The following is a 15,961-nucleotide window of genomic DNA, read 5'->3' as shown; positions in this document are numbered from 1 at the left end:
CAATTTTGAAATTAAGCTAAATTACCATAAAATTAACTAAAGCCTATGCCGACATCTTTTTTTATCCCGATATATGTAAACGGCTAGATTTCTGTTTTCAAAAGTATATTAGGCTTGTTATGTTATTTTAGGTTAGGTTAAGTTGAGTTATGTTAGGTTATGTTAGGTTATGTTGGATTATGTTAGGTTAGGTTATGTTAGGTTATGTAAGGTTATGTTGTTATGTTAGGTTAGGTTAAGTCAGGTTAAGTTGGGTTATGTTAGGGGGGAGGGTGCTAAAAATTCAAAACAAATGTTCACATTTGGTCTGTTTTTCAAACACCCCCCACTCCACTCTCATATAACTTTGATGATTACTTAATAAAAAAGAAACACACGATTATATGTGAGAAAAGGTCAATTTTAAGAGAAATTGTAATTATTTTCAATTGTAAAAATATGATAAATCAACATTTTGGTATAAATTTTTTTTCAATTTGAACGTTTTTTTGTGTAGATTATGAAAAAAAATTCAACTACTTCCTTTTATTATCCGGAAAAAAGAAAAAACAATTATACGTAAATGAGTACATTTTCATGAACATTTAGAGACCTGAAACCAATGTGAGATTCAATTTTTTTGTATTCCCATAATTTTTTTCGTAAATCAACCGTAAAAATGAAAGTTTAAAAAAAATTCACCGAAATCGGATGGTTTTTCGATTTTCTCGAGCCAAAAAACCTTTTAGTGGTAGAGTTAAGATTATAAAAAGAATTTCCACGTATTTCATAATATGCATTCAATATTTTTAAAAATCGTCTTATATTTTTTAAAATTTGATTGAACTCCATTGATTGCTAGACTTACTAAAAAAATTTCACCAAATTTCAATATTTGGCGAATTCGCCATGGCGTATCCACCATAAACGATCATGGCCAATAAGACTTTTCTTTTGGGAAACAAAACGTTAAATTTGACCTATTGCTACACTTGAAAATGATGCTTCAATACATCAAGTTAGACCTTTATGCTAGTGAAGACTTTACTAAGTTACTTACCAGTGTTCAAAAGAGTGTTAAAGAATTAGTTTTTGGATGTTTAGGGATTGAAAAAGTTAAAAATTAGGGAGGGTTAGTTAACAACATGTTAGAAGATTTTGAAATTATGGACTCCTTTAAATAAATTTAAAAACAACATGGAGAACAACAAGAAGACATCATGGACAACGAACGAAAGTATATTGAGTTTATTCAGACAAAGTTCTTAAGAACATTAAAGAAAATATTATACGGTTCATCACTTTAGAACTTTACTATTTAACGATTAAATATAATTAAACATGATATGATATACCTCAATAATAGTTATTTATGCAAAAAGTATTTATCGCACGCGACGTGAATTTGTCTAACGAGGCCGTTAAACTGAGTTTGGCAACTCGTCGATTGCAATAAACACTTTTTGCACGAGTTGTATACAATATTTTTTTTACATTCATGAAAAATAAAACGTTTTATTCACTGTTATATACTTTGTTTGGTAATTATCTAGATTAGGTTACACCCCTCCGATTTCGTTAAAATTTTAGTACGTTATAGAGAAAATTATGTTGAAAAATTTGATGAGAGAAATGAAAAAAATCGTATTATTGTATTATTTTTAAATAACCCCAGATATATTTCACCATATTTGTGCTAATGATAAATTTCACGAAGTTCCTACACTGACATTATTTGTCTCCTAACCTAACGTAATCTAACCTATTCTAACCTAACCTAAACTAATCTAACCTAATCTAACCTAATCTAATCTAACCTAACCCAACCTAACCTAACTTAACCACTGATTTTAATTAAGAATATTGATAGAATATCAATCAATAAACAACAATACACAAAAATTCATAGAATTTTATCTTTTTCATGGTCAAACACGAATAAAAAAAAACAAATATTGATAGATTTACTAACTATAGTCGTATGTAAACAAACTAGACTAAATTCTCTGCAAATTTTATGATACATGATGTCATCATGTATCATAAAATCATGTAATCATATCATGTAATGAAGACATGCGAAGCTAAACTATAATGTATAATGATATGATGTATAAATTATTTTTCTTTTTCTGGAGCTTCAAAATTGAAAATCTATGTTAAGGGATTATTTCCGCGCCCTACATATATATAATTTTTCAGCATAATTTTATCTATAACATATTAAAATTTTAACGAAATCGGAGGGGTGTAACCTAATCTAGATAATTACCTACCAGTAAATGTAATTTAATAAAGTTGTGATTATTGTATGGATGTAGAAAAATCTTTTATAAACAAAAATTCAATGATTCGCTAAAAAAACTACAAAAAATACCAAAAAAGTTTATTACAGACAGAATTTTTTTCTATTTTCGACAATTGGAAATGAGGCTATGGAAAGTTTAGGTATATAAAGGAAAGTGTGTGACGCAGACCGTAATCAGCGACTATAATCATCACGCAACGTTCTTTGAAATTCCCGCAATGCAGCCTGATTGCTCGTTTCATGAACTAATCCCGGCATTTTTCTGTATACGAGGAAAAAAGTATTTTCCACTTTTGTAGACAAGTTCCTCAACAGTATCGTAAAATTTAATCAACTTCTGTTTTTAATTAACTCTATTTTCGTAAAAAATTTAAGTCGCAGTTTCGAGTTCAATGTTATCAATTTATATTTCAATTTTAAATTCATTTTTATCACTATTAATATGTTTTAAGTATGTTAAATTGAATTCTCTTTCACCAACTATTTCATATGAGCTTACAACCCCATTTTGCACCCTTAAGAAAATTCTAAGTGCGCGTTTACGTTATCTAAGATAATTTTTTGCTTATGTGATTATGAAGTAGAATGAAAAAATATTAATTATAAACCCAATAATAAATTGGATGCATTGAGGTCTTTACTTACAAAAAGAGGTTAGTTTTAGGAATCGAAGGACCTACTTTAAAAAATAATCTAGATAGAGGGGATCCAAAGAATCTCATTTAAGAATAGAAAAATTTGAAATTCTATCCTTTTTAGAATTAAATTAACAAAGAAAAAAATCAGAAGAAGAAATAGTAAACAATAATGTAAACATTCAGAGAAAACTGTAGAGAAAGCAGCAAGAAAATAAAATAGGGAAAAGGGATGAATGGTTAGAAGCTAAATGAAGATAAAATTGAAAAAAAAAGCGTCAAAAAATGTTACAGACTGGTACAGATGAAGACAAAAATCAATGAAGAGCAAACAAGAAGGGTGTGGGGCAAAGAAACGAAAACGAATTGAGAACACTTGTATATAAAGAAATGAATAATTTCTATAAAGAATTATTTCTTGATACAATGAAGGGCAAGCATAATATAATAACAATGGATAAGACAATATTGATTCTACGATAGTAAAATCAATTCAACGAAATGTAGAAATGCAGAAAACGATAGAAGAGAAACTTACAACCCTAGATTGGAATAATGACGAAAATATATTGCCCCACCATTGAGGGAGGAAATAATAGAAATAATAAAGGGTTTAAAAAACGTTAAACCCCCGGAAGAAGACGAAATAGAATCAATCAAATAAGATGGAACTGCGGAACTGCACTAAAGACGAGAATCCTCTTCATTTACTTTCTTACTGTATCTTGAAGTCGTTCTACCTTTTCAGGTGTAAGGCATGTTGGAGTTCTTCTGTCCAGCTCCTCCTTGGTCTTCCTTTATTTTTTCGTAAGTTTGTGCTTTATATATCTTCTTTATTAATCGTTCTTCTCCTATTCTCATAATATGGCCAAAGCACATCAATTGAATTGGTTTTAAATTCAAATTTTCTCTTATAGTGTTATCCCTTATTTTATTTCATGTTCATTTATCATCAATTTTCCTTAGAAATCTCATTTTTGTACTTTGTATTTCAGTTTTTTGGGGATACATTGGAGCAAGATACAATTTCAGAGCAATACACAAGAAAGGGAAAAAATATTGATGCAGAGGTAAAGCGCTACTAGATACAGTCTGCAAAATAAGGGATGAAACCATAGAAAGAGGAAAGAAATTTGTAGAGTCTCTATAGAAACAGCATAGAAACTGAATCTACAAGTCACGAAATTTTTCAATACAACTCAACGAAGAAAATTCAATGAGCTAAGAACTATAGTTATGTATATCTTGGGGTGGTTATCAAGGATGACGGGGGATGAAATATAGAAGCAAGGATCACCAGAAGAGATAGATACATGGGAAAGGAGCATACTCAGAGGGAAACTAGAGGGTGAAAAGAAGGGAGAATGATGGATGATGAGAATAGCAAATAAAGAAATACGGAATTCATTTATGGAAGGAATTATGGACATAGAACAAGGTGAAACAGGAAGACCAAAGAAAATATGTTACGGTGAGGTAATGGAATACCCAAGAGAGTGAGAAGAATTCTGGAAAACGAAAGCAAAAAATAGGAAAGAATCGAAGGCGATCACTTCCGAGCTATGGGCTTAGAAGACCTACGTGTAGCACCTATTACAAGTTTTGCGATCAAATGAAATCTTTCCGACAAATCCGTAATGCAACTAACATTCGAAACATTGGAATGAAGGAATGAAGAAGAATAAGAGATTGAGCAAGAAGAAAGCGAGACAGCCCACGCACGGTGAAAAATTGTCGAGCAAATCTCAGAAATCAACAACTAGATAATTTGTACTGATTTGAGATTGTAGCACTGATTACTGCGTTAGTGGTACATTGATTGCATTGTGGCGAAACAGCCGAACAAAGATACTTTCTAGCAAACACTCAAAAATACAATGGTTGTTTCTAAATGACCTAATTTGGGGTAGACATCGTCGAAGAACGAGGATTAAATCCGATATCAAGGTAAAACAAAATTAATCAAGCTTCGAAACATAGTCCAACTTGAAGTATCCAACACTTGGTGATGAGTAAATTGATAATGTGATTTACGCAATGATACTGGTGGTGCCAAGCCAATTAGACAATCAGCTCGCAGACTACCAAGAGTAAAGAGAGAGAAAGCTGAAAGAATAATTCGAGAAACGGAAGAGGAGAAAGTATTAGAACCATCTACTACTATATTCTGTGTGGACTATCGTCAAGAAGAAAGACAACTATCCTCTACCCCGAATTGAAGATAAACTTGACACTTTAGCTGACAGCAAATTGTTTTCTATCTTAGACCCGAAGTTAAGATATTGGCAAGTAGATATAACCCCAAAAGATGTGGAGAAGACACTCAAAGCAAAATTCTAATAGGAGGAACGATTTTGATCTACCGTTTGTAGTCGCCATGACAATTAACAAATCGCAAGGCCAATTTTTGAGAGTTTATGGCCTGAATCATTTATATGTGGCATGTTCACTGATCGGTCTATCAGAAGGTGCTTCAATGAAGAGTCCAGCCCATGTACCTACTAAGACACCTGGTCAATAAAGAATCATCAAAATGAAAAATTGAGCTCAATAAAATCCAAAGTAAGTTTGTTCATTCTTTGATTCTAAATCGGAACCAAGTTAGTTAGTGTTATATATTGAATTCTAGTGATTATTTTGATTAATTATTGGGGTTTAAAAGAGATTCTATGATTGAATCAAGAACAAAGAATATATTGGAAGTTTATGTTTTAAGATTAAAATAGATTTGTGGTGTTTAAGTATTGCAGATTCACATACAAACACACGTAGTGATATTTTCTAACGTTTCCGAGCAACCAATTGTTTAACCTTCAACTAAAATATGCTTTTATGAAAATATAGTGCGATTAATGGAGCAAAGTCGAACTGTGACATTATAAGTTGTTGCATATCACCCCTTGACCTACTTTTCCACACGCTGGGTTTATATTATCGTTACCTATTCTCCATTAAATTTATTTCAATAAAACCACCACAAAAGTTGTATAAGGTGTTTGGTTTCTACGAGATCACGATTTGAATAATATGCCCAGATGATTTTCAGCTCAGTTTGGAAGTTGTGAAGCTCAAAATTTATTATTGACATCAACATTAATAATGTTCTATAGTCTATAGATCTATGAGTGGAGTGCATGATTTGAAAACAGAGTAAAAATTTTTGCCCACGTTATTTTCTCTTTCATATTATTAAACGAAGGTCAAAAACAACAATGCTCGTTATTTATTTAGTCACATTTATATTTTGTCGTTGAGTGCTTGTAGTTTAGTTCCTGAGATTCATACTTTTTGGTCCAAGACATCTTTTTGTGAGGTTCGTATACGAATTGTTTGTTGTAATTTTTAAAATGGGTCAAACCAAGGAACTATGGTTTGAAAGTCGTTCATTAATCGCAAGTCTTCATAGTCTAGGCAAAAGTAAACGTGATCGATGACTCACTGGTCCAAAAATAGCAGCTCAGATCAATGAATCTAGAGATCTAGCCTTTTTGGAAGGGTAGATCCTTAGCAGTGGGCTAAAGGATATAAAAACAGAACGCTTGATAAAGTTTTATGGAGTGATGAGTGTTTGTGCGGAGGTACATATGTCATCCTGACTATAAAACACGGCAAAGGCTTGGTGATGGTTTGTAGATGTTTTGGAGTAAGGACAAGTGGAGATCTGAGGAAAAGTAGAGAAATTTTGAAAAAATAAGGCTACAAAAAATAAACTCCGCTCTAGCCAGCGCATGATCGGACCGATTCCAAGCATTCCTCGAAGCTGAGCGAAGAGTATTTGGAAGAAGAAGTTATCGACTTCGGAAACAGAAGGTAAACTGTTCACAGTCCAAATTTGGTGAATTTTATCCTTAAAGTTTGAAAAGTTACGTTGTTCTGATCGACAAACACTTTAGTACAAAACAAAATTCCAAAAAAAAAACGATCATCATTACTTTTTTTGTTCAGAAGTGTAATGATGGTTCCAGGTTTCATCTATAGTTATGGATCGACTATTTTGCTTAAACCGTGTCAATAAGGCCTAGGAAACTCCACATCCGTTCTATTCACATATACAGATTTAAAAGAAATGCTTCAAAACAAAAAAAGATATATTTGATAGTACTATAGCTTCTTCCATGGCAAAACATCAAATATCTCTATTACCTTTGGCAACATCAGAATTTTCTACATGTTTATGTGAAAAAATACAATTGGTAATACTAAAATCGCTCTATTTATCTATAAATCATTAAATTTCCTACTTCAGGAACGTCGCACATTTTTTATAGCGAAAAAATCGTTTTTCCAATAATAAAATTTTCCCAAATTTGGTTAGGTTAGGTTATAACGTAATGTTCATATGTCAAACTGTATAATGAATAAGCAAATTCCCCTAGATCTACTCTTTTCGCAACATTGTAATAAAATCCCTAGATTTCAAATATGCATTCGGCAACGTTGCATTCGGCACAATTTTTTGAATATTCACAATTTTTGTAAATCATCGAATATTTGAGAAAAAAATTGACTGTTTCTGCACAGAAAATCATCAATTTTCCGCAAGTAGGTTTTATCTACAAAGTGTTTTAAATCTATGAACTAAGCTGGAACTTCTAGAACACTGTTTGAGATGCGTTTCGATAACTGAACACACTGTTTACACCACGACTACACTGTTTAAGGTGCGATTAGATAACTGAACACACTGTTTACACCACGACTACACTGTTTAAGGTGCGTTTAGATAACTGAACACACTGTTTATATTACGACTACACTGTTTGAGATGCGTTTCGATAACTGAACACACTGTTTATACTAACACTTACGATTACACTGTTAGAGGTGCGTTTCGATAATTGAACACAATGTTTACACCACGACTACACTGTTTGAGATACGTTTCGATAACTGAACACACTGTTTACACCACGACTACACTGTTTGAGATGCGTTTCGATAACTGAACACACTGTTTACACCACGACTACACTGTTTGAGATGCGTTTCGATAACTGAGCACACTGTTTACACCACGACTACACTGTTTGAGATACGTTTCGATAACTGAACACACTGTTTACACCACGACTACACTGTTTAAGGTGCGTTTCAATAACTGAACACACTGTTTATATCAACACTACACCTATATTTATAAAAATCATCAGATTATGGTGAGTGACAAAAAGTCTGACAATACTACAACTTTTCTGTAGTTATAGTATAATTTTGTGTAGAGGTTCAATATGTCTCAGATGCGAAGAAATAAAAGTCTATTCGGCAACGTGGCAATCTATTTTCTGGACTGATATTCGTTTGAAACTATGATGTAATTCAAATAATAATAACAATGGCAAGTAAATTCGAAGGAGTTTCTTTTATAAGGACAATTATCGTTTGCAATCTACTTACACAAGGTGCTAGGTGCTAGGCTATTTTAATAAGGAGAATGCTTTGTTTGGCCTTCTTCCATAGAACTGCCCCCATTTGTACAAAATAATTAAAACTCGGAAAAAGAGCCCTCGACAGTCTCTTCTCCAAAGATCTGAAACGAGATAGCGAGTGAATCGCGAAATTTTTTCCAGCTTTCATGAAGCGAACCACTTTTCTATCTGCAATGATGAACCACTCGAAAAAAAAAAATATATGGAGAAAATATTTCTTTCATATTGTTATGAAAATTGAGTCGAATTCATCAACGTACAATGAAATTGTGTTTTATGTGAATTAAATGTACGGGGTAATTCCAATTTATCCAATATTTAAATTTGCAGGCTCTTTTCATACAAACGTATTTAAGAGTTCACACACGCCAAAATAATTAAGGCATTGAGCTGAAATGATAGAGAAGTGTTTATGACGGTAATATATATCCGGATGGTCCCAGAACTACCTGGCTCAACAGAGAAAACACTAAAATTTTGGAAAACTTGATCTCTTTTAATCTCCATACACTTTTCCCTCTTCATTGTCGGAAAATCTTTGACCAGCGACATTTATCCAAGTCTGGGAACAGACTCAACGTTCAGCATTAGTTGAGGGCTCATACTGTATAATGCAAAAATGTGCACAATCACTTGCCAATTGAAATCAAATCGATATCATCTTTTGCCACATAAAGTTCCTCTGTAAACGACTGCTATTCTAATAATTTTCAATTCCATGCATGTTGCATACTGGTTTAATTTTTGATAAAAACTACCGTCATCTGTAGGTCAGACCAGTTACTTCTGGGACCATCCTCGTTTATAAGTCTGACATAATAGAAAATACGAGGCTTCAAACTTGTTTAATTTTTAAGAAAAAATATACGCAAGATTAAAAATCCCCTCACGACAAAATAATTGGAAAATTGAGCTGAAATAACAGACAGATGTTTTTGGAGGTGAGATGTATACAGGAAAAATCAAAACGTTGTTAGGTCTCACAACAAATCTGTACTTTGTTGTCTATTTATTAGATTCGAATTGTAGTGTTACCAGATTTATTATTTATTCACATTTGAAAAAAATTATGATCTTCCGTACAGCAGTTTTTCCCAAACTTAGAGATATTGAAAATTTTGATACAGTATCATCATTATCGGTTGTGAGGATGTTCAAGTTAAATTGAGTTGTCAGTAACACAGTGTGATTTGAAAAAATCTTGATAGAACTTATTAAGAGAAAAATATTTCGTTGGAAAGAAAAAGGACGGTTCAGAGGGTGGATGTTTTGATGAATTGCCTAAAAGCACGGAAAACTCGAGTGGAAAATTTACATATATAGGCCTAAACTTGCTCTAAGTAATCAATATGGCCCCGTTGGTTTTTACCTCGACCGACCTGGGAAAATTCTATTTCAGTATTTTATGACATGTTCGTCTACAAAGGGATTTTTATCCCATTTCGGGAAAAATCGTTTGTATCCATTTTGTTGCCAAACCTAGATTTTTCTCATAAAATTACCTGAGAAACGTTCGAAAATATATAGAGATTTTCTATATCTATTTGGTCTATTTTTCCAAATAGATATAGAAGAACCTCAATACAGAAACCTAGAGGTTGCGCTATTTTCCATGGTGTTGGATGTAATTTTTCTCAAATTTCATAGAAATAAAGGAAATTCCATACAAAAGCATATAACACCATTGTCAATCACATATTTATCGAATGGATAAAATAATACGAGGATGATGCCAGAAGTACCTGGCGTGACCTAGAGATGGCGGTAGTTGCTTGAAAAATACCACTGTATTAGAAAGTATATAAGCTATACAGCAAGATGGAAGACGCCACGTGGTTTAGTATTTGTTTGTTGAACGTTTTCAGTGAATTTGTCTTCTTCTTCTTCGTCTTTCAGTAAGACCAGGTCCTGTTCAATCCTGTACGTTTTGCCCTCTTTCTGAATCTTCCTGAGAATCTAAACTCGTGCCACCTCTTTGGTGGTCTGTCTACAGGTCTGCGTGTGTTCGGTCTCTGAGTTTTAGCCAACTTCGCCCATCTATCTTCTGACATTCTTTCTACAGTGAATTTGTACTATTATAAAAGTTGAAGACTAGATTTTACTCTAGGTGAGACTGCTTCTTTGTTATTAACAGTAAAATAATGGGTAGCAAAGTTTTAACGAGATCAGCATCGCAGTGGTCGACCATATAAGGTGAGGATTACTAGATATGTTGAAGAAAATCCACAAAGCGTTATTGGATCATTGTCTTGTGAAAGTGCACGAGCTAGCAGAGATAGTAGACATTTCAAAAAGTGCCGTACATCGCATATTAACTAAAAATTTGGACATGAGCTGCGTTTGCTCTCAATGGAACAAAAACAGGGTCGTGCAAAGTGTTTGGCAGAATTTCACAGAAATAAAGCTAAAAGGATCAAACAATCAAAACAATGAACAGTTCCTTCTATATCGACAGTGAAATATTGAGTAGTAAAGCTTAGACGAGACCGTACGAAATACAAAGATCAGCAACGCGATGGTTGACCAAATGAGGTGACGACTCCAGAAATGTTGAAGACATTCCACAAAGCGGTACTGGATGATCGTTGACAATGGGCTGATAAGTGAGAATCAGTTCAAAAGAAGGCAAAGACTGTTAGATCTGAAGACAAGGTGATGGCTTCAGTTTATTGGGATGCGCGCGTTATAATTTCCATTGAATATCTTGAAAAAGGAAAAAACTATCAACTACGAGTATGATGCAATGTTAGAGCGAAGGAATCAAGCAAAATCGGCCACATTGGACTAAGAAGAAAGTGTTATTTCATCAACATCTTCCACATCTGTTATTGCAATAACCAAAATTAATAAATTAAAGTTTAAATTGCTACTTTATGTACCTTATTTTCCAGATTTAGTCACCTCGGAATATTTTTTGTTCCTAGAGTGGTCAAAGATTTTCCAACAATGAAGAGGTGATATTGGCATTTGATGGTTATTTTGAGGATCTTTAGGATTCTTATTATAAAAATGGTATCGAATGTATTGAACATCGCTGAGGGAAAGTTTATGGGGTTAAAACGTTGAAAAATTTGCACAAGTTTTGTGTTTGTTGGGCCGGGTACTTCTGGGACCATTCTCATACGTTGCCTTAACAGTTTTTCGAATTTTGATAAACGATGCATGTGGAAATTAAGTTTTTCCCCAAATCTACGAAAATTCATCATTAGTTTGTGTTTTTAGATTCGCCCATTTAATAATCGAGCAGTTAAAAGAGCTTTTCCGTCAAAATATCTATTGAAACACGTGGTATTGAAATTCTTGAACGGAGCTAAGACAAACAAACCAAAGATCGATGCAGTGCAAAGCTCAGTTCCATTTAAGTGCGCGTTTTCTATTCTCAAAAGGTTTTCAATAGGAACGAGACGAATGAAAATAGGAACAATGCGTTACGATAGTCATACTTCTTTGTTCGATCTACACACACACTCACACGTACTGACACACACACAGACACGATGCTTTTATGCAAGTAAAATAGAACTTGTAAAGAACGATATTTCCTTCCGTAAGAACGCGTTTAAATATTAATTTACTCCGTTTTTTTAGTGAAATAAAAAAAGTTTGATCATTTTGTTGTATCAATAATTTCAAAATTGATTTTATTTATATATGAATCAGGTTTCGTACAGGGTGGGCAACTGGAACAGCTGTAAATTTAACTAATACAGTAGCAGTTCTACTGCCGTTTTTAGTGAACTTTAGGTTGTTTTAAAGATGTTTTATCCCATAATATATATATATATATATATATATATATATATATATATATATATATAAAACAGTACAGCAGGTCTTATAGGCTCATAGCTTGAAGTCTCTCTATTCATTTCCTCCTTTCACAGCTCCAGTTCGCTATCCATAACTTTATTTATCCATTTTGTACGTAGACATATCTACTTTTCTTCTTTTTGAGTCTCCTCCATTTATTAAAGCCCTTTTTTCGTACATGTTTTCTTCCATTCTGGGTATATGCCTAAACCGTCTTTTTGCCATTGCTATATAGCCGATCCCTGCCTGGCTATCAATCTCTACATTCGTTCTCCTTCTCAATTTATCTTATTCCATTCGTAACCTGCCAAAAAATTTTCTTAATACCCCTCTCACATGCATTTACTCCGTTTTCTTATTTCTTATCCGATTCTAAACAATTTAATTAGTAACATTGATGCTAGATGGCGCTGTTTCATATATTTTAGCTATTGTATTCTCTTTTAACGAATTTAATTTAAAAGTTATTAAAACATTCTGAGAAATGAATTGCCACTTCTTTAAGAAGACATTCCCTTAGCTATTCGTCGTGATATATTCTTTGTTCCATGGTTTATTAATGATATCTTCTCTTTGTTTGTGATATTAGCCTCAAATTTATATAGCGCCATCTAACGGCAATAATAAGATTATTATAAGAACAGTTTAAATTACTGAAGTTAGGTTAGGTTATCATATTGACACATCGACACGGGGTTTTCACTATTTTAATTTTAATTTAGTTTATTTTTGAAAGATCTACTTAAACTCTTATGCTCATACGAGGATGGTCCGAGAAGTACCCGGCACAACAAAGATAACACAAAAATTTTGGAATTTTTCAACGTAATTACCATTTTTATAATAAGAAACATCAAGCTCCTCAAAATACCCATTTACTGCCGATATAACCTATCCATTGTTGGGAAATTTTCGACCACCAAGTCTGGAAACAGAAAATAATCCGAGAGGGCTAAATTTGGTGCATAAAGTAGCAATCATTAATTTTGGCTACTACAATGACAGACGTCTCAATTGCTACATTTTCTTGATGAAATAACATCGTTTTGGCTTGATTTTTTTACTCAAACGTTGCATAATATTCGTCGTTGATAGTTTTTCTTATTTCAAGATATTCCATAGGAATTATCCCCCGCGCATCCCAATAAACTGGAGCCATGACCTCGCCTGCAGATGGAACAATCTTTATTTTCCTTAGAGCTAATTCTCCCTTTTTAGTCCATTGTCAACGATCATTCAGTACCGCTTTGTCGACTTTCTTCAATATTTCTGGTCGACCACTACGTTACTGATCTTCCTATTTCATACGGTCTCGTCTAAACTTTGCTACCTAATATTTCACTACTGATAACGAATGATCAGTCTCCTCCAGAGTAGAACTCAGTTCAGATTTTCTTTGGTTGGTCTAATGCCTTTCAGATAAACGATGACCAATTTTTTCCATATTTACAAATTCACTATTAATGGCTGTCAAACAAATACTAAGCAACGTGACGTCTACAAACTTGAAACATATGCTGTATAGATCTAGGTCAGACCTGGAGCCATCCTCGGATTTATATTTGTGAATAGAAGTTACCTTATGTAAAAATATGAAACAACGCCCTCTAGCATTCACGTTACAAATTAAATTACTTAGAATTTATATATTTTGTATTGCTAGACAAAAGCTCTTTCGAACAAGATAAAATTTATAAAAATTGGATAAGCAGAATCGGACTTACAGGTATTTCTTCGTAACAAAAAATTTTTTCTTTTTTAATTTCATATTTTTCTAGTGACGGGATTAAAATTATGAAAATAATTAAGTCTTATTATAAAAAAGCCATTGCTTATTTCAAACATGTATTTAACATCGGGGTAGCTTCGTTGTGTGTACTTTCAGTTGTGCGATACCATAAACTAACGGGAATAGCATCCCTTGTCGCAAAATGAAATATATGTAATTTCCGAACTGATTATGTCAAAAATCAGTTATCGCATACTCTCTGTTGCTTTCCCTACATTCAAAAGCACCAATCCAATAATCCCTCATCCCTTTCCAAATAGAAAAAAAAAGAAAAACCTAAAATTGAAGTATCGCTGGAGGTAACCATTAATGATATCATCTATCAATTGATTACAACCCGCTCAAAATGACAGGATAATTGGAGGACACAAATGACCGAAAAGATCGTGGTTTATAGGTCGCTGTAATTAAATTTCTACGGGGTCAATTTGAAAACAGATAGTAACGATTATCTTATTTATTAACATGCTCGTCAAATAAAAAACTTACACCGAAAACTGGAGTAAATGTACAAATTATTTTTTTTTGGATATCCTTGTCAAAAAGTTAATTATTTTCGTGTTCTAACCAAAACATTACAGATTTACTAACAAATAAAACAACAAAAAAAATAATTTAGTATCAATCAACTTCTTTCCATTTGATATTTGCTTTAGTGAATTGAAAAGTACACCACCTTAAAAATAAATGATTGAAAAATGGAGGGTGGTACGTTTTTATGTTGAGAAAGGTATTAATATCTGTCTTACCGATTTTTTTCTCAATTTTTCCCTTTGTAAAGCCACGGAACCCTATGAACCATAAATTAGAAGTATAAGCAATGTTTATAGATTTTTTATTAGTTTATATCCACCGGGTCAACTTTATAATGAGCATCAAGTCAAAACAAAGCTTGAAAAATGATCGTATTCTCAGAAAAGAGAGAAACTACAACAAACAAACATTATAGATTACTACCCTCTATATTAGCCAGATTTATCATCGTGTGATTTTTCCTATTTATAAAAATAGAAAAAGCACTTTTTATGATGAAATTACGAGTATAGAAGTAATTAAAGCACAAATGTACAAAAATTCATTAGAATAATGCTTATTTCATTCAAAAACTTAAAAGTTTAAAGAAAAGCGCGCGCACACGAACCCACCTCGTCATAGATGAAATTGTCGATCTCCTCCAATGGCCTGCCATACAACTTGGGGGGGAAAGGTTCAAATTTTGCCGGCAATCTCGACCCGTCTTCTACACTCAACTTCCTCCTTGGCTGGAAACCGTACTCCCGCACCAACTGCACAGTTTTTTTCTGTAGCTTCTCCAGCGATTCCTTGGTGAACGGTCGCACCTGGGTCTTACTCCTATACGGAGGCGGCCGTAACGGGTCGGAAAGCCTCTTCTGCGGTTTAATAATATCATCGAGCTCGACGTTACTCTCCGGTCCGCAAGGATACGACACGGGTCGTCGCGGTAGATCATCGTCGATGCGGTTGTCATGTCCGGTGGACGCCGAGGCTTCCTGGCTAGGATCCGACATCTATTCGAAAGGAAAGCTCGACATACGAAACGACATGGCGGAGAGCTCGCGGTAGACTGGATTCGGCGGCGCCGAACGGCGTCAGGACAGGCGCAAAACGGACCTCTAGGAAGGAATTCTCTTTAACACCCAACGGGGTTTTCTATGTGGAGTTTGATGCGTGTCTGAGAGTTAAAGGGATACCTAATGCGGATAAAAGTTGATTGATAATGCACCTGACGCCAAAAAGAAACATTTTATATAAATGCAACTCAAATTTGAACCTAATTACTCATTAAAACATTTTTTTAACGACCTAACCAATAAATAAAATTCAATCAAAGTGAATTCCATCCATTTTCATCTACATTTAATATTTTCACTTTTTGAAAATTTAATTTTTGTAAGTTGATACAAATGTCAATTTGAAAGTAGTGTTACGAAACTAACGATTGTACTATCGACATTTTGAACTATCGATGTTTTGTTTCATGCTGTCAATTGTC

The 15,961-nt window shown here is 33.5% G+C and overlaps 1 protein-coding gene across 1 annotated transcript in view; it reads right to left on the bottom strand.

Moving 5' to 3' along the window:
- The window catches only part of LOC130893501 (sodium channel protein 60E), a 72,783-nt gene extending 57,170 nt beyond the window's left edge, over positions 1–15,613 (bottom strand). The window contains exon 1 of the mRNA XM_057799703.1: positions 15,093–15,613. Coding sequence (XP_057655686.1) covers positions 15,093–15,476 — 384 coding nt within the window. The 5' untranslated portion in view covers positions 15,477–15,613. The remainder of the gene's footprint in view (positions 1–15,092) is intronic.
- Between the last annotated feature and the right edge of the window lie 348 nt (positions 15,614–15,961).

This window comes from Diorhabda carinulata, chromosome 1 (genome assembly GCF_026250575.1).
Source record: "Diorhabda carinulata isolate Delta chromosome 1, icDioCari1.1, whole genome shotgun sequence".
Lineage (NCBI taxonomy): Eukaryota > Metazoa > Arthropoda > Insecta > Coleoptera > Chrysomelidae > Diorhabda > Diorhabda carinulata.
The sequence above is the reverse complement of the archived record's forward strand: the minus strand, read 5'-3'. Positions and strand labels throughout refer to the sequence as shown.